The sequence below is a fragment of the Nelumbo nucifera genome, chromosome 2, assembly GCF_055504915.1.
Source record: "Nelumbo nucifera cultivar China Antique chromosome 2, China Antique-T2T, whole genome shotgun sequence".
Classification (NCBI taxonomy): domain Eukaryota; kingdom Viridiplantae; phylum Streptophyta; class Magnoliopsida; order Proteales; family Nelumbonaceae; genus Nelumbo; species Nelumbo nucifera.
This window is the reverse complement of record NC_142650.1, coordinates 83,095,653-83,118,385: the sequence shown is the minus strand read 5'-3', so window position 1 is coordinate 83,118,385 and position 22,733 is coordinate 83,095,653. Positions and strand designations below refer to the sequence as shown.

The following is a 22,733-nucleotide window of genomic DNA, read 5'->3' as shown; positions in this document are numbered from 1 at the left end:
TAAGAAACCTACATGGATGAAGGTTTGAAGATTGGTGACATGAAACCATGGATCTACGTGTCACACCCAACCTCATGCATTATACTAGAATTCCATCGGTGAACCGAGAGTTTTTCTTTTGCAAGAGAGCTTAGCATGGAGTAGGACGTGTGTTGATTGTCATTTTATTTTGCCTTTTTTTCTCTTGTATTTTTTATATATTATGTTACTTAAAAGACAAAAAAAAAGAAAACTCATTTAAAACTTTTCTTTTCTTCCAAACACATTTTTATCAAATAAAGTGATTAATATGAGCATGTTTTCCCTTACTTTTTCAAATGTTTTGTAAATATCTTTTTTATTTCATTTTATATTTTTCACAATGAAGGTCCATTCGTTCTTTTTCTTACAACATTTGTCATTGCATTTTGTATTCCTTCGACTTAGTCAACCATAAAAGCATTGGTAACTTCTCTAACCTCAACCCCTTGACCGATCCATCAGTTAACCATACCTAGCACCCCTAGCTAGACTATTTTCATCCTAATTGCAACTGGAGCTTAATAAGTTAATACCCATCATAGTTAGCTTCTTAGCTCTCATTTTTTCATTACCACCTCAAACTCAACCCTTAGATAACCAACACATAGCAGCCTAGCCTATCCATAGTTGGCTAGTCCCTTCCCAACTTCATGCATGTTTTTTATCAGTTTAGGTTTTGACTTCAGTTGGTGTCAATACCGAAATTTTGTTCGCCCCCCTCTATCCACTTCTCGCACTCTGGATACCTGATTAGACCTTTTCATTCATTTTAGAATATGTTAAAACTCCAAGAAACCAAATCTTGCCTCATATACCCTCAAATCCACCGTCGAATCCACAAGATTCCCTTCTACTAATCACAATTGTGCCACCTCACCACACTGTCATACAATCAGACTCTCACATGAAGTAAAACCTTTAAACAACCAGCTATGCCAAATTTCGGCCTTAAAATCCTCCAAATCCTTTTTAAATGAACAAGAACATGCTCAAAACCTTGATCTAAACCAATCCACAACTTTGATCGAAGATCCATCACTCCCATATAATTTGGAATGTTCAAATATACTTACCATCCAAAAGTTCATCTAAAAAATTCCACGTTTGACCTTCCATCGAGTAAAGATTCTATTTTAGCAAATCTCATTAATCCAAACTTGTCAACCATTGATCTCCATCATCCTAATCCCATTTGACCAATCAGACCTCACTACTATGATCAAAGACTCAAAAAACCCCAATACACCAATTTTCATACTGAATTTACCTGTTTGACCATTAAACTAGAAAGATGTCATTTCGCGGATAAAATCGCCCCTTTATATGTGCCACCCTAAGACCACAAAGGAGAAAGGGCCAATGTCATCCCTTCACTTAATCCCTCCCTAGCCTATTAGACTAATTAGGATAAGCCAAGTATACCAAAATAACCCCAAAACTCCAAAATAACCCCTCTTGACACTAGAAATTAACATAAGAGCCATTATGGTAACTTCAAATTTACGTTTCCTGCCACTAAGATGTCAGATTCAAACTTAACATGAACAAATTTGAAAACAACACCATTGGGCATGACAAAACCAAAGGAAATCATGAGAACCTCAGATTGACTGATTGAACCCCTGGAAATCTTCTGAAAAAGCTTGTTAAATTGAAATTTTGGGGTTTCTTTGCATGCTCAAGCATATCTAAAGCCTTGAATACATGGTGAGTTGTCTCAGACTTGCAAGGAAAACCTAGAGGAAAGAACGAAGAACTTGTGAAGGGTAAAGCCATTCTCAAATCTTCAATCCTACTCCTCAAGAAGTGGTTGCATGATCTTCCTTTGTTTAGAAATACATGGTGGTGATCGGGGCAACTCCACTGATTTGCTGCAAGAAACAAGTGGCTAAAGTTCATATTGCCGTAGTATGGAGGATGCACTTGGGAATCTTGCCATGAAAAACTAAACAAAAAGGAAAACCATGATCGAAAAATGTGAGGGAATAGGAAGAAAGAAAAGGTAAAAAGGAAAAAAGAGAAAAAAAAAATAGCAAGATAGAAAGATAATGATCAATTGAGCAAATATTGTTTTGCTATATTGCAATATTTGATATGTGGCTTCTCGATCAAAGGCTTGAAACAAGGGTTTCAGAAAGAACAAGCACACCATTGACAGCACAATCTAACACTAAAGAATTCGACTCCCGCAATGTTAGCCTTCAATGTTGATAACACTAAAGAAAAGAGAAAAAAATAGCAAGATAGAAAGATAATGATCAATTGAGCAAATATTGTTTTGCTATATTGCAATATTTGATATGTGGTTTCTCGATCAAAGGCATGAAACACCATTGACAAGGCAATCTAACACTAAAGAATTCGACTCCCGCAATGCTAGCCTTCAATGTTGATAACACTACAGCCATGGGTAGGGGTGATCATGGGCCGGTCTAAGTCAGGCCTGGTTGGGCTTAACACCAATGATAAGGGCATTAAGCTAGGACAGACTCAACCTGATGCTTTGGGCTCATGACATCAAACAATAAAAATTTAATTATTTAAGTTTTTCAATTTAAATTGCATGCAAATGTAATAATACAAAAAATATTACACAAGCCAAAGCTAAAATGGGCTTGCTAGGCTTTAGGCCTATAGCATAAAAATATCATTTAATTGTTAGGCTTGATTTAGCTTGGGTTACTATCCTTTTATAAATGAAGGCAACATTCTTGAGAAATGTAGAACTTTGAACAACACTAAATAGTTGGTGCAACCATCGAGTATTTTCTCAAGTCCCACATTGCTCAGGGAATGAGAATGAAGGCTTTGTTTTCATCTATATAAAGCCTTATTTAGGAGAACAGTTTTAATACTTGAATTGACTCAAGTGTTGCCATATGTGCGAACACATCTCAATTCATAAATATTTATTTATATGCTAAAATAAAGCTTAAAACTTTTATGTTTATATTTTTTATATAAAATAATAAACATTTAATATAAAATAAAGTATACTTGTGTAAATATAACATATAAAATATAATACACATTAGGGTAAAAGACTTAAACCTCCCCTGTCAGAATAAGATTCCATTAAATTTAACATAAACAATAAAAGACTCTTTTATCCTTCATTATTCTCTAAATTTAAAAAACCACCCAAACTAGCAAATAAAGAATTACTATTGTCTTCTTTCCTAGAAGGGTAACTATTATATCGGTATGATGTACAAATCCATCTCTTAACCTTTTGTTAGAATCATTCAAGTTCTCAATCCTAGTACGTTCAACCCATTCATGATTCAACCACAAACTTATTTATTTATTTATTTTGGGTAATGATTCAACTACTGGCATAGAAACCCTCTGGATTGCCCACAAAATGAAGCAGTTAGATTAAGAACTCAGTGCAAGCAACCTCCAAAATAGTGGTGTACAGCCATTCTATCAACAAGCCAGATGCAATCATATCTGACCAATAGACAAGGCCCAACCCAAATGAGCAAAGTGGCAATACCTTATGGTGGTGTTGTTGGTGAGAGGCAGTCGTTTGTGGATTGTAGACGTTAGTGGTTGGGTTGTACAGGGAGTGCAGACCTCTATCACGTTTTTGGGTATGTGATACATTGACACACTCAAAACAGGGCAATGGACAACAATGGACAGAATTGGGTTTTAGGAAAAAAAATAACTCCCACATAATGTCTACTGCTAAGGGATTTGGACGGAATACTATCATAGGGAAGCTTTTGTCTTATGACGTCACAAGGCATGGGAGGTCTTAGTCCAATTTGAAGGAGGGGATGTTTTTACCCTACAATATTATTATATATAAAAATATGTATATTATATATATATATATATATATATATTGCATGTCAGGTCCCCCCTATGGGTCAATTAATTGTTGATCCCCATACGGACACAAGGCCTCTATTTAGAATATTATCTTCATTAACCATTATTCTAAAATTTTCTTATTAATGATCCTTCTTGAATTTTAAAAATCATAAAAAATAATAAACTGAATTTAAGTCTGGTCAACCACGTTTGACCATCATAAATCATACTTAATTGTTACAATTCCATAGTCAGCCATCGTAAACCTCTCAATGTTAGAAACTGATACATAACGATACCAAGTGTATCAAATGTTAGAAACCGATACATACATGGCCATTTCAATTTTGACATTATCAATTAATGCTGTTAGAAGTTTTATGCATGGCTGCTAAAACTCGAACACAAATCAGTCAGAGGAAATAGAATGATTCTTTCACTAAGCTGTAAGGCTGCAATTTGTTGAAATAACATGTATTTTAACTTTCTACGACATTTTATCAATCAACTTCGCACAAACTATTGAAACTTTCTTATGTCTATCTTTGTATTTATTACTTCATCATTTCAGACAGATTTAGTTTTATTGATATTCTTGAGAACTGTTTAAACTTTAAAGTGTATCCACGCATACCCAAGGCCTATCCAAATGTATTTTAAAATTGTCTTCTCCTAAACTGAGTTTTTGATACTCCAAACCTTGGGCAATAGATGCTCGGAGTTCAGGTTCTATGGGTCCACTTCTGATGCAAGGAGTAATATTAATTCTTTTACCATTTTCCAATGTTTCCTTGGCATATCCAAATGGTTACACTTCACATAAACTATTAAAACTGTTTCTTATGTCCATATTTAATCATTTCAGACATAGATTCAGTTCTATTGATATTCTTGAATTTATTTGAGTTCTTAAGTTTTTCCATGTATACCCAAGGTGTATCCTATACTCTGCCTTTCTAATACTCCAAACCTTGTGCAATAGATGCTCGGTGTTCAGATTCTGAGTCCAATTCTGATGCAAGGAGTCTCCTAGCACCATCTTTAATTTCATTCTAAAACCTGAATGCTCCACAAGGCATTAAATAAATGATTGTAACTCCAGACCAGATATATGACTTTATATATCTGAACTCTAAATGCACTGCACCAACCAAGCTTACCAGCATATCCCTTAGTACAGCAAGGAGCTACAAAACAAGGTTCCCTGAAGGGCTTCTTAAGGATAGACCTTAGGGTAGCTGCAGACAGTAAACTATCATGAATAATAGATTAGGAAGGAAAATAAAGGAACTCATTCTGTACAAACTAGATGACAGCATTCCTTTGCTGAACTCTAGCTTTCTCTGCATCAATGATGGACTCCACCATTTTAACAGAACTCTCAAGTTTCCCCTCTTCATTCACAACCACATAGTCAAATTCCTTTAGATGTTTGATCTCCTCACGGGCTGTAGCAATCCTGACAAGAAGTCTGTCTATGGTCTCTGTCTTACGATCAATAAGTCGCTTCACAAGGGCTTCCTCATTCTCTGCAAGAAGGAAAATGAAGATAGCAGAGTCTCCAAGGATAGACCTCAATGTAGCTGCCCCTTGTATGTCCACCCTCAGAACAATGTCAAATCCCTTCGACATGAAATCATGAATCTGGATACCAAGACAAAAGGCCTACGTTACCAAATTATATAAAAACCTGGTTTGTTTCTCCAAATGCCTAATAATCAACAGAAATACATGCAGAAACCTGCATAGGTGTGAATCAACCATTTAGAGGGTCCCACTAAAAAATGTATATACTAGGACAGAAAGGATCAGATCAATCATAACTCTAAAAAGTTTATATTCATGGATCTTCATTTTAATGAATCAGAAAATACCCCCAGCTGTCAAAAGTTGTGAATCTATACCTACCTTCTGAATTAGGAACAGAGACTCCCACCCTTTTCTATACATGTCTCCTAAAAAGGGATGCAAAAAATAAGCATTGTAATAATACCACAAGGCTAAACTACACTATGTTTTGTTTCCAAATGAAAAACTCAAATGCAAATTAATATGATACAGTGGTACACAAGTACCTGTTGCTTTGGGATCCCTTTATATTCGCCGTAAACAAGAGCATATTCTAAGAGTTCATTCCTCTCAATCATTGAAAGAAACTGCTCTTTTGTAACAAAGTAGTAATCTTTTCCATCCACTTCACCCGGTCGCTTTTCTCGGCTTGTTGCTGTGACAACAAAGTGAATGCCATGCCGAACTTGCTGTAGCCTCTGTCATAAGACCACTAATTAATAAAAGATTGGGAATCCTTGGAAACTATGGTCTTCCCAACTCTTTAAAACAATAACATAAAAAAGGCCATTACCCAATGGTGATCTAAGCAATCCAAGGTCTTTGTAGGGGTGGACTGGGTACCATTCCTATCCTCCAGCATTTTTATTTATTTATTTTTTCATGAAGTGGCTCCACCAAGGCTCAAACCAGCATTCCCATGCTTGTTGGCACAAGCAAAAAACCCTTCAAAAATATACATGCACATACCCAGAAAAAAGAAAAAAAAAACTCCTAAGCTACTATGTAGTCATACCTTTATTTAACTAGGAAAGTTACCAAGTAGACATCTAAACACAATGCCATTATAGCTGGCACCACAACCTGGAGACTGATGGTGCAAGTTGAGATGCTTCACAATGGTCATGACCTAATTGGCTATTGTGGTTAAAGATGTCAATAATAATCAATGTTTCCTAAAAGGGAGTGTATGGCCTTATATTATGTACATCAAATTGAAAGAGCAGCTTTGGAGAATGGTAAAGTATTAACTGGCAAGAATGGGAATACAGGTTTGAGTCTGAGAGTGGTGTGAAAAAAATGCCAAAGGCCATTTGATGACAGCTGGAATGGCTGAACTGAAAAGCTTATTGCTTTGTCCTTTAATGAATAAGTTTTCAAAGGTAGTAGGCTCCTTTAATGACTGAAGCTAAAGTTCAGTAGATTACTATGTCCTTGAATATTTAATCATTTAATTATTTTATCCAATAAAAGACAAAGCTACAAGTCATTAAATTCAGCAATTTCGGCTGTTACCAAACGGCCCCCACGTCAATATCCATCCAGTTCACCCCTCTCAAGACCCGAGATAACTGGACAAATATTGCATGAAGACCCTTTGAGGTGTAAAAATTGAAACAACAAAGAAAATAAAAGTGATACCTTGATGACAGCATCTTTACCAACACCACTTGGTCCGCTGATGACAATAATCAGAGGGTTTGGGGTTGGTGATAGAGGCTCCAAACTAAAGGATGAACCCAATGCAGCTTCAACCTCCCTTAACAAATCAGCCTACCAAGGCACCCAAAAGGAATGTTGACATGACAAATATAGATGCTATACTTTTTTTTTATGGAAAAAAAAAATCAAATGCATATACAAGATGCTATACATTACAATCATTTACTACATTGTAAACCTATTTTGAATGAATCAACAGTTAACAAATACTTGAATTTTTCAGAATTTGTTTCAAGAATTAATGCATGTACAAATGCTCAATTCAGGTAAAAACTCACAGGGTACATTACAGAGAACTTTGTACTTTGGACAGTATGACACTTGCCCCCTGTACTTTTCTCTTTTATGAAACTTACCCCTGTACCTTCATATAATGTTCAAACCCCGTGAAAGTGTGTACAGTGAGTTGGCAATTGGCAATTAACCGAATTGCCAACAAACATTTCCTATGCATTTTGGAGGGAGGAGGCATTGGTTATAGTAATGGAGGTGGTTATACAGGCTAATATGAGTAAGGAGAAGCTAGAAACAGGATAGGACAATAAAGAGTCAATGGTAAGGGCAATGATAGAGGCAGACATAGACCTAGAGGTGAGTAGTTGGACATGACAGAGATGGTGCCGATGAGAATGGTCAAGGCAGAGGTGAAGAAGAAGATTAAGCAGATGGTTGTCTGTGGACAATAGTAGTGCTGGAGGATATGAGGGAGGTGACAATGTTGGGGATAACAGTGGTAGAAAAGGTGGTGGAGTGAGTGAAATATTGATGGATCATTTGGATATCGCAGATTAGTTGACTACTCTTATGAGGCCATTTTTATGGCTAAGATTGGAGGAAGTGGTAAAGGCAAGTGAAATGATGAAGTAACGAGTAAACCAGTGTGAAAGCAGTGGTGTAGAGAAAATTAAATTGGTCATTGTTGGCAAAAGATTTTTGCTGAGGATGTAAAGGATCAATTATCAAGCATCCTAGCTTTTTCCCATTCTTTTTTTTTTTTTTTTAATCTCTGAAATCTAACAGAAAATCTGATTCGTGAACCCCCCCCCAAATAAAAGTTGGAACACAATCAAACAAAGATTGGTTAAGTTTAAGACCCTATAGATATTTTCATGTCATTCATTTTTATATATCCCAAGACAATTCATGGATCAAAAGTTATGGTCTTTTGTATTTGGAGACCTAATAATACCATATTTTTCAAAGAATTGCCTAGGCAACTAGGAGCCCTTGGCTAGGCACCTCACCTAAATGCCTTGACTTATAGCAACAAGGTGCCCATCTAGGCAACTATGCACCTGCCTAGGCAATAAAAGTAACACAGTTACCTTATTATAATATCATTCATGTTGCTACATCTTATTAATATGTGTAAAGCATTCTATTATCATACTATATATACAATTCATACTTTTTTTTTTTGTTTTCTACTCCCTCCCTCCCATGTCTACATTAAATAAAACAGCAGTTCCACCCGTGTTCTTTTTCTCTTTAAATTGCTCTATATCTTACAATTTATCATCTAAAATTATAGCCTTTGTTAGTCGTCAATTTGATATGAAGCTGATCTATTAAATCCTTATTATCCTTTCCTCACACATTAAATAAAACAGCAGAACCCTTGTTCTTTTTCTCTTTAAATCGCTCTCTATCTTAAAATTTATCATATAAAATTATAGCCTTTGTTAGTTGTTAATTTGACATGAAACTGATCTATTAAATCATTATAATAGTACTATTTTTAAAGCATTAAAATTAATATATCCATAAAAAAAAAAGTGTTGAGATTAATATATTTGAAATATCATTGTCCTAGATATGATGATCTGCCATGTATTGAGAAGAAATTTAATGCTTTAAATAAAGAGAATTGTTATCTTTAAAATTAAAATGCATGTTCAATAGTATATAAAACTATGGTAAAAGTCAAATTTTAGTTTTTTATTTTGTGAAATTTTATTGCCTAGGGCATACACCTCTTGAATTGAAGGCAACTCTTTACTTCCTAAAATTTAAACTCTAAGAGGTTCATGTACAGGGTTTAGTCCCAATAAGAAGGCAAAGACCTGTTGCTAAGAAACCAACTTCTTATGGGCTTTAGCATCACCATTATGTTTCCATTCTATAGCCTGATAGTGGTCCAATTCCTTCCATACTGAGATAAGGGCTGAATAATAGGCTGACAAACTACGGTTCCCCTATTTACAAGTTGAGGATTCAGCTTGTAACTAATAAATCTTGGCATAGTGCCTTTGCTCAGAATAGGTGGTTTTGGCATGTTCCCATATCTCACTACTGTCCACATCAGTTTCCATGGTTGCTAGAAGCCAAGACATCACCATACTATTTTCTTGGTCCCACCTATCATGTTCAACTGTCACATTCTTGGGTTCTTTCACTCTTCCATTTATGTAACCAGTTTTTCCATTGGTTGTTACATAAAAATTTACACCTTTAGCCCACTCCAAGTAGTTCAGGCTGTTTAAAGGGGTAATTGGCATAGAAAATTGAGACTCTTGTAAAAAATGATAATTGGAAATTAGTGGATCAATCAAAAGGGAAGAAACCTATTATGTGTAGAAGTGTAATTACAGTAAAATACAATGCAAATGGTTCAGTTGAAAGACACAAGGCTCGACTAGTTGCAAAGAGGTACACGTAAACTTATGGTGTTGATTACATGGAGACATTTACACAAATCACCAAGATGAACACCATCAAAGTTTTGTTGTCACTTGCTGCAAATTTCTCATGGCCATTATTCCAAATGGATGTTAACAAAGCTTTGTATGGTCTAAAGCAATCTCCAAGAGCATGGTATGACAAATTTAAACCAGCCTTGGGAAATTTTGGCTATGTACAAGCCCAGTCTGATCACTCTTTTTATCAAGAAACCAATTCAGCCTTGACTCTTTTGGTTGTGTATATTGATGATATTGTTGTGACAGGGAATGATATTGATGAGATTAATTCACTTAAGTGGTTACTCAAGCAGGAGTTCGAAGTGAAGGATCTAGGTGAAGGTATTTCTCAAGAATTGAAGTTGTTAGATCCAAGCATGGTATTTTTCATCTTCCAGAGGAAATATGTCCATGATCTCCTAGAGGAAATTGGAAGGTTAGGGATTAAACCTGCACACACCCATTGAGCAAAATCATAAGATAAATGCAAAAAAAGGTAAGCCTCTTGAAGATAAAGGTATGTATCAATGGTTAGTGGGAAAGCTTCTGTAACTTTGTCTAACACATCCTGGCATTTCCAATGCCATCAGCGTTGTTAGTCAGTATATGCACTCACCTAGGATAGCTCATCTTCTAGTTGTTGAAAGAATTCTGGCCTACTTGAAGAGGTGTCCAGGCCGAGGTATACTCTTCAAGAATAATGGTCATATGAAGATAGAAGTGTACATTGATGCAGATTGAACAAGGTGTGTTGATTATAGGAGATCCACTTCAGGGTATTGGCTCTTGTTGGAGGAAACCTTGTTTCTTGGAGTAAGAAATAAATGTTGTTACTCGCTCCAATGCTAAAGTAGAGTACTAGTCTATGGCTAATGGTGAAGCTAAAGTGTTATGTCTGAAATCCTTATTTGAAAAATTGGGCATTGAGTATGAAAAACCCTTGATGTTGTACTATGATAACCAAGTTGCCATTGGCATTGCTCATAACCTAATACAACATGATAGAACAAAACATATTGAAATGAATCAACATTTCATCAGAGAGAAAGTAGCTCCCCAAGATGTTTGCCTTCCTTATGTAGCCTTTGATATGCAACTTATTGATCTCTTCACCAAAGCAGTTGCCAAAATCAAGCTAGAGACAAATTTACACAAGTTGGGAATGATAAATATCCCAACTTGAAGGGGTGTATAGAGATGCAATAAATTAGTTCGTGGTCCCATTGGTTATTATTTCTTATTGTCTTGTTATTTTGTATTAGACTGTTCCTTGTTTTTCTTTCTTACTAGGCGGTGGGGGTATTAGATTTTAAGTGATTAATATAAATTGTCTTTAGGATGGCAAGATAGTTAGATTTTCTGTACCCCTTTTTTTCTCATTCTTCGTGTCTTCTACCATCTTCTTCTCCTTCCCTTTTGTTTTCTCTCTTCTTTTTTTTTTGATGAATAATAGTAAGTTTATTGATTCAGAAGCAAATTAGAGTGAGTTCATACATCATCCCAGTGAGAGGCGCGAGCTGCAGCCCCTCCTTGAAACTTACAAGTAAACTAGGAAAGAAAAACAAGAATCACAACTGAGCCCAAAATAATTCTTCCCTATTTACCCCTTGCTTAGCTAACACATCTGACAAGGTATTTGTTGATCTCCCCACCCACTGTACAATGACCAACATATTCCTTGTCAACCAACTAAATTTCTTCATTTCATTCTTGTATTGCCACATAGCCTCTTCAGAATTTTTCAACCAACCCACCACCACTTTGGAATCCCCCTCGATTATTAGTTGTTGTACCCCCAGCTGGTTTGCAAATTGGACCCCTTGTACAACAGCTAAAAGTTCTGCCCTGATGGAATTCCCAATTCCCAAAGGACCTGAGTAGAGCAGCAAAATCTCTCCCTTCTCATTTCTCAAAGCACCCTCCATTCCGGATAATCCTGGATTACCCATGCTGCTTCCATCAAAGTTCAACTTAATTGAGCCTTCGGGTGGAGGAGACCAGCTTGTAATTGATTTGGCCTTTAAAGATGAGCACCTTGCTATTGCTAACCAATTTCTCCAAATGTCATTAAAGGAGAATTGACGAAAGATTTCCAAGGTCTTCAGCCAATGTATTGCCTTGTTTAACACACAGTCTTTCAAATCTTTCTCTCTTCTTTTTCTTTACTAAAACAGGTTTGAATACCATCGATTGTAACCAACTTACAATAGAGTTCCAAGAGAGAAAATATGGCAAGTCTTGGAAAAGAAAGGCGTCCCCAATAGGTATATAGATCTAATAAAGGATATTGTGAGGGTGCAATAACCAATATATCTGTAGGAGAGACATCAGATTTTGAAGTTACGTTGGGTTTTCACCAAGTTTCAACATTTAGCCCTTGCGTATTTGTATTAATCATAGACTAATTGACTAAACATATTCAACATATTCAGGAGGTCCCATGGTGCATGTTGTTTTTTGATAAATGATAGAATTGTTTTAATCGATAAAACGAATGAAGAATTAAATGCAAATGAGGATACACATATGATTGGAGATCAAGAGATGATACAATGTGACCTTTCTGGTACCTTTGTTCAAGGGAGTGATTGAGGAGGATGTTTCCCATAGAATTAAGTGGGATGGGCAAAATGGAGGGGTGCATCCGAAGTCTTATGTGATAGGGTCAAAAAATGAAGCAGAATGTTGGGCAATCAAGAAACATGTCTAAAAAAATGAATGTGGCAGAATGCATATGCTAAGATGGATGAACAGAAAAACTACAAAGGATAAGGTCAAAAAATGAAGTCATCAAAAAGAGCCAAGGATTAGCTCTAATCGATGATAAAATGAGAAAGTAGACTAAGATGGTTTGATCACGTGCATAGAAGACCACTAACAGCACCTAGAAGAAGAATTGATCAGTTGCAAGCTAAAGGGGCCATAGTTTTCAAGGCACCAAGGCGAGGCTAGGCGACCACAGGGTGCCCAGGCGCCTAGGCATTGGAATTTTAAAATATTAATTTTCTTGAGTTTTTACTTTATCTATGCTTCTGTAAGCTATTTTATTGGTTTTGTGTGCTAACTAGCAAGCATGTACACTAACTATTTTAATGGAGATCGAGGTGCTGGCAAAATGGCTCAAGCTAATATTCCCAAATATTCTCAAGATCCTTTGCAAGGAATCGGTGGTCCAATGACTAGGGCAAGGACAAAAATGATGAAAGAGGCTTTACAAGGCTTAATCATGGAAGTGCATGACAAAAAAGCTGTTCTAGAAGATTCTAAGACTGTTCTAGAAGTTTCCAAAGCTTCACCAAGAATAATCACCTATCTTTATGTGCAAGACGATGTGCAAGGCTTAGATCTTGAAGAACAAAGCTTGAAATCCATGACATAAGACCAAGGCACATGGACATGATAAGAAAATTCTCAATCCGCATGCTAAGATGTATTGATGGGCTTGGTGCATGGACATGATAAGAAAAGGCCCAATCCGCATGCTAAGATGTATCGATGGGCTTGTTTTTTTGTCTTGTTTTGTTTTACTTTGACTTTTCTATGCTTACTTGTCATTAGTTGTAGTCTTTTAGAAGGATTCCTATTTCAAGGCAGATTTGTTTTCCTAAATTAAAGGGATCCTCATTAGTTAGGAGTTTCCTTATAAGATTAGGAGTTTCCTTATAATATAATGATGTTTGCATGCCTATATAAAGGCCACAACTATGTAAAACGAGATCATCAATAATATAGAAGTATTTTCAGCAAGCTTAGCTTTGCCTTCTTGTGTTCTTGATAGAATACAATATCTTAACTCATCAAGGGAGTGATCAACCTTTGTGGCGTCTTCAAGATTGGATTCTTTAGGGACTTAGTTTCCTTAAGGTTCTAATCTGATCAACTACAACTTGTTTTCTAGCTTCTGAGTGTGCATAACAAATTGATTCAAGAGTTCCTAGAGTAGGTCGTCTAGTGGGTTCTTATCATTTTACTCTATAAATCATTCAAATGAGTATAAAACTATAAATTTCATATAACTAGCAAGGATGTACACAGTACACTAACTATACACTAACTAGCAAGCATGTACACTAACTATTAACTAAAAAAAATAAATAAATAAATAAGTGCAGGAACTAGGAAGGGAGGAGAGGAGTATAGGGGCAAAAGAAAAAGAGGAAGAAAAGAAGTATAGGGGATTAGGGGCAAGGAGGAATATAGACCCCTGTTTTTTCAAAAAAAAAAAGGGACTGAGAGTCTGAGACTATCGACTAAGAACAGTCAAGGGCGGAGAGGAGTATAGGAGTGGAGCCCCTGTTTTTTCAAAAAAAAAAAAAAATAAGGGACTAAGACTAGGACTAGCGACTGAGAACAATCAGGGGCGGAAGAAGAAGAAGAAGAAGAAGAAGAAGAAGAGAAGAAGAAGAATGAGTGGAGGTATGGAGGAAGGGAGGAGTATAGGGGCGGAGCCCCTGTTTTTTCTAAAAAAAAAAAGCAAAAAATGACTGAAGCTGGGCTGGAAGAAGAAAAAGAAGAAGAAGAAGAGAAAAACTTACCTGCTGAAGCTGAGGTGCGATGGAGTTGGGCTGGGGAATGAAGTCTTCGGTTCTCCTCCCTCTCCAATCGAACCGAAAAAACCCTTATGCATGTAATCGAAGAAGAAAAAGGCTTTTATTGTTGTCTTAATAATAAAATAATGATAGTATGTAACCGGTTTTATTTTAAAAGAATATAACATCTAATAAAATATCAAAATAACAAATTATAAAAAAATTATTAGATGTATGTAGGTGCCTGCCTAGTTGCCTAGGTGCCCACTTAAGGATCTGGGCGGGTGTCTAGTATACAAAATCCGGGGTATTTGGGTGAGGAGCTCAGGCGCCCATGGAAAACCGCCTAGTCGCCTTGACAACTATGGAAGGGGCTAGAAAGGCTAGGAGTAGACCAAAAGGGACATGGGTTAAAGTAATTAGAAATGAGTGTATGACCATTAAATATAATGGAATGGTAAAATGGGATTCATGTACCCCATATAGTTGGGATAAGGCTTGGATGATGATCATCAATGTAAAAGGTTGATCGAATAGATGCAATTTACATTTCTAGAATGTACTTCAAGGGGGATGCAAGGGTTCTCTACAAGGAAGCAGTTATCTTCTTCTCATTCCCCTTAGTGGGAACTTCTTAGCTTACTCTTAAAGAAGAGGAAATTGTTAGGTAGAAACCAAGTGACAATCATATTGCATAGTACACTTTTTGAGGCATAGAACAAGAGTCTATGTCCAGTAGATTGTCAATGAAGATGATCAGTTGGAATGTGAGAGACTTAGGGAACGAAGGAAAAGGAGAGTACGGAAGAATTTTCTGAGGAATAAGAAATTGAAAGAATAAATGAAGAATGGATGACGAGTATTTGGGGGAAAAGGAATAAGATATGGGTTTTCCTACCTGTTGTAAATAGCACTAGAGGGTTTTAGTTGCTTGGGAAGACAATCAAAGGGTATGCGTGCAGGAAATTATTGAAAACTTTACATTGTCTATGAAATTTAGAGAGAGGAGTGGGGCTGAATGGTGGTTAACAAATGTATATACGCCTACATCTTATAGAGAAAGGGAGAACTTGTTGGTGGAATTATATGGTTTAAGTAGGGTTTGTAAAGGGGCTTGGTGTGTAGTAGGGGACTTTCACACCACCCGGTTTTGTAGTGAGAAGAACATGGGGCCCTCGAGAATTTCAAAAAGCATGAAAAGCTTCAATGACTTCATTAATGAATGCATGTCCCATTGATGAATGCACAGTTCACTTGATCTAATCTACAAGCAATGCCAATGTGTTGTAAGATGGATAGGTTTCTAGTAACAATGGACTGCGAGGACTTTTTTGCGTTAGTGGTTAAATCTTTGGCTAGACGAATCTCTGATCATTGGCCTATTTTGTTACAACTTGATGGAATTATGGACCCACTCCTTTCAGGTTTGAAAGAATGAGGATTACACACTCCACCTTTAGATAGAACATTGAAGATTGGTGGAGGGAAAGTTGGGTGGAAGCGTGGACAGGATTCCAATTCATGAAAAGGTTAAGGTTAATAAAAGCAAAACTGAAGGAATGGAATCGGCAAGTGTTTGGAGAGTTGAGGAAAAAAGGTGGAGTTGCTGAGCCAAATAGAGCTTTCAGACAAAAAGTGAAGGGGCTTGGATGAGGAGGAAAGACAGAAAAGGATGGAAATGAGAGTTGAACTGGAGGCAACAATTAGAAAGGAGGAAATCTGTTGGCGCCAAAAATCTAGATGTCAATAGTTAAAAGAAGGGAATGGAAATCACAAATTTTTCCATGTGATGGACAATTGAAGGAGAAAGAAGGATATGATTTTGAGAATGATGCATAATTGGAATGAAATACAAGATAAGGATGAGATAGAGGCTATTATAACTTCTCATTTCAAAGGCTTATTTGCCCTGACTTGCCAACATAGACACATTTTGGAAGGGATTCAATAGGAAAGAATTCTGAAAGCGTTAGCTAGGAAATTGGAGGAACCATTTTCAATGGATGAAATCAAGAAAGCAGTGATGGGAACAGGTGGTGATAAAGCACCAAGACCTGAACTTTGGCCTTTATCAGGAATGCTGGGAGTTAATTAAAGAGGATCTGAACGGAATATTTGATGAATACAAAAGAGGGAAAGGTAGGAAAGGGGATGAATGCCACCTTTATCTCCTTGATTCCAAACTGTGGGGATGCAGGTTCAATGAATGAGTTCGACCTATTAATCTTAACACTAGTTTGTACAAGACTGTGGCTGAAGTCTTTTTGTGAGACTGAAAAAGGTGCTTCATTCTGTGGCACCATATGAACACAGAGCTTGTCAAAGAGAAATTTTGGATCAAATTTTGAAAGCAAATGAAGTTGTGGAGGATTTTAGGAGATCAAGAAGAAGAGGCTTTATTTTCAAGTTGGATTTGGAAAAGGCTTATGATCATGTTGGCTAGGGATATCTTCAGTGGGTGATAGAAAAGATGGGTTTTAGGTAGAGATGGATCAGATGGATGGTGTGATGCTTGAGGTCAATTCATTTTTCGATACCCATTAATGGGACCCCAAAACATTTTTTCAAGGCAACGGAGGGCATTAGGTAAGGAGATGCTCCCATATTGTTTATTTTGATTATGGAAATTTTCAACAAGCTTTTGAGAAGGGCGGATGAGAGAGACCTTCTTAAGAGTTTTAGAGTCAATAGAATAATCAATTAGTCTCTCATTTGCAGTTTGCAGATGACACATTGATTTTTGGGGAGTTTAGGGGAATTCAGGATGTGAGGACTCTTAAAAATATTCTGGAGATTGTAGAAAAAAATAACAGGGTTGAGAATAAATTTAGTCAAATGTAGCTTGCTGGGGATACAAATGGAAGATAAGGAGTTAGAGGATTGCACAGCAATTTAAGCAATGGCCAATTAGGTACCCTTCTAGGAGGTGGTTATTGAAAGGTTTGCTACAATACTGAATAACTAAAAGAAGATCTACACTTCTAAGGCTAGGTGGCTTAATTAATTAAGGCCACTATGTCTAATTTCCAAATTTATTTCTTGTCAGTGTTCAAGGCCCCGGCAAGAGTAGTACAAAGAATTGAGAAAATAATTAGAAACTTTTATGAGACCCAGGAAGCATGAAAAGAGATAATCTCATGAGTTGGGGAGAGGTGTAAAGCTGAGAGGGGGTGGGCTTGGAATTGGGAAGGTGATAAAAAAGGCTTTGTTAGGTAAATGATTGTCGAGGTTTCCTAAGGAGGAGAAGGCATTATGGCATTTAGTTATTAAAAATATATAAAGGTTGTTGCTAGAAATTCTTCTTTGCATATCCCATGGAAAACTATTTTGACCATCTTACCAACCTTCATACAACATATAAGGTATGATGTTAATTCCGGTACCAAGGTGAAGTTTTGGGAAGACATTTGGTGGGGTAATTCTACCTTTCTTTAAGCCTTTCCTAGAACATACAACCTTTCTTTATCCAAAAATATTTCATACTTTCATTAAGCAAATGAACCTTGACGAATGGGTAGTACCAATACCTGGCCTACCATGTTTAACTGGCTTGTAAGTGATAGAGAACTCGGCAAGGTAATGACCAATCATTTCGGGCTTGATTTCGACCTGGTTGAAGGTCTTTCCATTATAAACCCTAATGATGCTTCCAATCATTTCTGGTATATGATCACGTTTCGAAGGTGAGTTCTTACTGGCTCTGGCTTCTCACCAGGTGGAGCCTCCCATTTCGCCTTACGTAGTTTCTTGATCAAAGCCATCGGCTTCCTCTTCAGGCCTCGTTGAAACCTTTTGCAAGCCCTGGCATGGAAGAGCTTCACAAGTCCATCAATAGACATGTCAAGCAAAGCATCCAAATCGACCCCTCGGAAGCTGAACTTCTTAAAAGTTCTCTTCTTTGGCTGCCATGGAGCAACATCTATTTCGGGATCCGCCTGCATGACTGAAGATGAAGAACCAAAAAAACCCTAAAACCCTAAAGTAGCAAGCAAATCCTCTCCCTCTATCACGGCTAAAACTTCAAATTTTAGCTATACAAGAGGTGAATCTATTTTCTAGGAGAGTAGACGAGAGAGTATGGACCCAAAATGTCAATGGTACCTTTTCTTGTTCTTTGTTTTTTAAAACATTCTACCAACCAATTGAAACAACCTTGTTCATGGTAAAAGAAATTCGGGGCAATCCTATCCCTCTCAAGGTGAAGGTTTTTTGTTAGGAAGCAGCCAATCAAGTTTTTAACACCTCTGATAGACTACAAAATGGAAAAGTTGGTGTTTTTCCCCTCATGTGTGTATCCCCTGCTTGGGGAGTGGGGAAAGTACCAACCATCTCCTCTTGCACAACATCTATGCCTCCCAGGTTTGGGAAAATTTATTTTCTTTCTTTGGATGTGATTGGGAGACACCACATGAAGTAAAGGAACTCTCAGCACCAATAGTATGAGACACATTACAAAGAGGCAAAGATTCTATAGCAATGTGTAAGAGAGGGTTTCTAAGTTAAGGGTCAACTGGAGGAAAAGTGGTATAATAGGAATTAATATGGAAGAAGGGGAAGTCCTCAATTTAGCAGAATTATGGGGGTGTGAGGCTAGGAGTTGGCCTTTAGATTACCTAGGTCTACCACTTGGAGGAAACCCTAGGTCAAATCGTTTTTGGAAGCTGGTGGTGGAGAGATTTGTAAAGAAATTAGCTTTGTGGAAAAGAAATTATATCTCTCTAGGAGGAAGAATAACTTTAATCAGAGCTACCTTGTCAAATCTCCCCATTTACTTCCTGTCCACTTTTCACACCCCAAGTAGAATTGTAGGGCAACTAGAGAAATATATGAGGGACTTCTTATGCGAGTTGGGAGAGGAAAAAAAGAATCATTTAGTTAAATGGGAACAAGTTTGCAAACCAAAGGAAAAAAGGTGGCTAAGGTTTAGGGAACCTAGCTCTTAGAAACACTACTTTGCTAGGTATGTGGTTGTGGAGGTTTCCTTTTGAAAGAGATAGGTTGTGGCACAAGGTCATTGAAAGCATTCACGGGGTGGAAGAAAACAGTTGGGATGCAAAGCTAGTCCCCCACACAACCTCAATTTCTCCTTGGAAAGCCATTCATGAGGTATACCCAACTTTCTTCAACTTAATTCGTTTTGATGTGGGAAAGGGTAACAAAATCCAATTCTGGGAAGACCTTTGGATAGGGGAAACATCACTTAAAACACAATTTCCTGAACTTTTCTCCCTCTCTAATCTCAAAGGAAAATTTGTTTCCAGAATGGGAACCTTCTCCCCTCAAGGTTTAAATTGGGAATTAGGCCTCAAAAAGGGACTAAGGGAGAACGTATGTGATTTTCTTTTTTTTTTTTTGATGAATAATGAATGTGATTTTCTTATCCACCTACTTGGACTCTTAGAGGCTGCTTTTTTGGGTGAAAACCTTGAGGACTCTAGAATTTGGTCAGCATCTTCCGATGGTTTGTTCACTTGCTCTTCTTTTATCAAAATCCTTACCTTCCCACTTATGTAGGGGTAGACTTCCTGGTGAAAGAGATTTGTAAGCTTATTCCACATAAAATCCAAGCTTTCTGTTGGGAAGTTTTCCTAGGAAAGATTAATAGTTGTGATATGCTGCAGAAAATAAGGCCTAATACCTACCTCTCCCCTCATATGTGTTTTCTATGCAGGGATAGTGGCAAAACTCTCTCCCGTTTATTAATCTCCTGACCTTCTGTGCTTTGCATTTGGGAGTTTTCTGTTTTCTCTTTGGTTGCAGGTGGAAAGTTACAATGGAAGCAGTAGTTAGGGTGGTTTGGGAAGAAAGGAATGGAAGAGTCTTCAATTGGAAAACTAGATCTTTGGAAGAGATTTTGGAAAGCATCAAAATAAAGGTTGCATACTAGGTAAAAAACCTTGGAAAGCTTTCATGTTTTCACTGTTACTGATATCTTTAGAGCTTGGAGCCTTGGACAGAGGTGGCACAATCATCGAGAGAAAATGAAAAGATAAGGCTGGATTTGAAACCTCCTGAAGGCAATAAAGGAAGCTGAATTTTTTTTTATCAGCAAAGCAAAGGTGAACTTTGATTGTAGCTCCTTTGAAAATCCGGGTATGGCTGGAGTAGGTGGTGTGACCAGGAATTCTGAAAGTAGAATACTGGCTCTCCATTCAGGACCCATAGTACTCTGGCAAACTCATTGAAAGCAGAACTTTTGGCCTTGCTACAACATCTTCGATTAGCAAAACAACTGGGATACAGACAGATGGAGGTGGAAGGAGATTCAAGGCTAATTGTTTCATGGGCTAGTGGTAGAAGACTCCGTGGACTCTTAGACATGCTTTTAGGGAAGTGGAAAGTATTGCTAAGGAAATGCTGAATTTAAATGGGTGGAAGGACTGCTAATAAAAAAAAATGATTTCAAAGGCATCACCATAACTGATCTGTTAAGATGATGGAAAGTAGTAGCTGATTTCCAAGTTGGAAGACCTGAAAGGTTGGTAGAATGAAGTGTACCACTAGTGGGAAAAATCAAATTTAATTTTTATGGGTGTTGTCTCAGTAATCCCGGAGTTTCAGGTATTGGGGGTGTGATAAGGAGTTGCAGACAAGATAACCGTAAGTAAATTGTAAAAGTTTGTAAAACCTAAGAATGTAAGAAATTTTAGCTTGAGCCTTTTTTTATAAGTAATTTTAGCTTGAGCCTTGAGAGGGTGAAAGAAAGAAATACCAAACTGATTTTGAAATGGTTGTGGTGTTTCTCCATGAAACCCAATTCCCTTTTTAAGCAGAGAATCTATACAAGCATTGCTTAAACAGAAGTAAATGGAATTGCAATGCATGGTGAGGCAAAAATGTGGCAGATGAGCTTTCTAAATGTCCAGAAAATGAGTGTGGCAGAAATGTGTATGCTGAGATGGATGAGTGGAAAAACTAGAAAGGATAGGATCAGAAATGAAGTCATTCATAGGAACATAGGAGTAGCTCCAATAGGTGATGAAACGAGAGAAAGTAGACTAAGATGGTTTGGTCATGTGCATAGAAGACCTTCAACAGCACTCCTAAGAAGATGAATTACAAATTGAATAGTATAGAAAGGAGAAGGGGTAGACCAAAAAGAACATGGGTAGAAGTAGTACGAAACGTTTCAGTGCAATAATTTAACAATGATATGGCATTAAACAGAACAGACCGGCAAAACAGGACTCATGTAACCAACACCATATAGATGGGACAAGGCACAGATGATGATGATGATGAACTTTCTAAATGTTTAATAGTACATCATACGTCTGATACCTGGTGCTGGCAAGTATTTTTGACATATTGTATTCTGGTGTAGCATATTATTTATATGAATAAGTTGACATGGTCAGCAATCAAACAAAAATCCAGGCATAAGTACTCAAGACTCTTTAGGTTGCATTTGCAGCCTTCAGTTATTATGTAAAATGCCGTTTACGTTTCATACAAATTACCTCATTACCGGCCCAAAATCCAAAGAAATTCTTCGCTAGCTCAGAAAACTAATTCTAGTCTTTCAACAAGCATTATACAGGCACTCGCCGATGTAATCCAACCGTTTGATAAAATGACTAAGCATTTCTAAGGATATTAAGATAACCATTTTGGCCATAACTTTGTTCCAGAAATGAGTATTTACCGTCCCATCCAATCAACTCTATGAAAACGGTTACTTCAATCTGCACGGTATGCAGTCTACCAAAACAATATGATGAAGAATGAGACCTCGCGTGCAAAGAATATAAGAAAACAGAATCACCAACATGAAAAGGAACCTTCCCGCCTCGCAGATGAACGTAATTCAGTAACATTGTGGAAGTAAAGACTATGTTTCTCAAACAATCTATCATCATAAACTTGAACAAAGCCATTGTACGAGAGAGAGAGAGAGACCTTATCTGCAGTAACGGGAGGTCTCCTGGTGTCGCCCATCTGGAAGGCAGAGGACATGCGAATGGAAGACAGGCAGATATTTCTTTGAAATTTCAACCACCTACTTCGGTCGGAGAGTCTCCCTCCGGCAGGAATCCAAAGACGGCCGGAGAATTCTCTGGAAGATATTAATGGAGACGGGGGAAGGTCTCGAAGGTTAAGTGAAGAAAAGATCCGACGGAAGAGCATCGAAGATGACAACGATCTCTTAAGGCTTAAACCCACCTTCCCCATCTTCGTGTGTTGCCATATCTTCTTGCTCTAATATATCTGGGCATTTTTACAGTACCGAAAAGGTTCAGTACCCAAATGATTCATCAAACAAAATTATTGGTTGATCATTATTTTATCAGGCACCATACCTGCCTTAAACTTCCTTTGAAAAAAAATATATCTTTAGGTACTGAATGGAGTTGATCGTTATTAGTTTATCATTAGTTTATCAGGCACCATA

At 37.2% G+C, this 22,733-nt stretch overlaps 1 protein-coding gene and 1 pseudogene across 1 annotated transcript; both read right to left on the bottom strand.

Annotated features, from left to right (window-relative positions):
* Positions 1 to 4,843: 4,843 nt before the first annotated feature.
* LOC104589239 (P-loop containing nucleoside triphosphate hydrolases superfamily protein) lies at positions 4,844 to 22,530 on the bottom strand. Its single transcript, XM_010247488.3, has 4 exons — positions 22,241 to 22,530; positions 7,054 to 7,185; positions 5,919 to 6,110; positions 4,844 to 5,487 (listed from the first exon to the last, which is right to left on the bottom strand). The coding sequence occupies exons 1-4, from the start codon at positions 22,511 to 22,513 to the stop codon at positions 5,149 to 5,151; spliced, it is 936 nt and encodes a 311-aa protein (XP_010245790.1). The 5' UTR covers positions 22,514 to 22,530; the 3' UTR covers positions 4,844 to 5,148.
* On the bottom strand, positions 7,193 to 22,233 carry LOC148802386 (small ribosomal subunit protein uS19 pseudogene; annotated as a pseudogene).
* Positions 22,531 to 22,733: the final 203 nt, after the last annotated feature.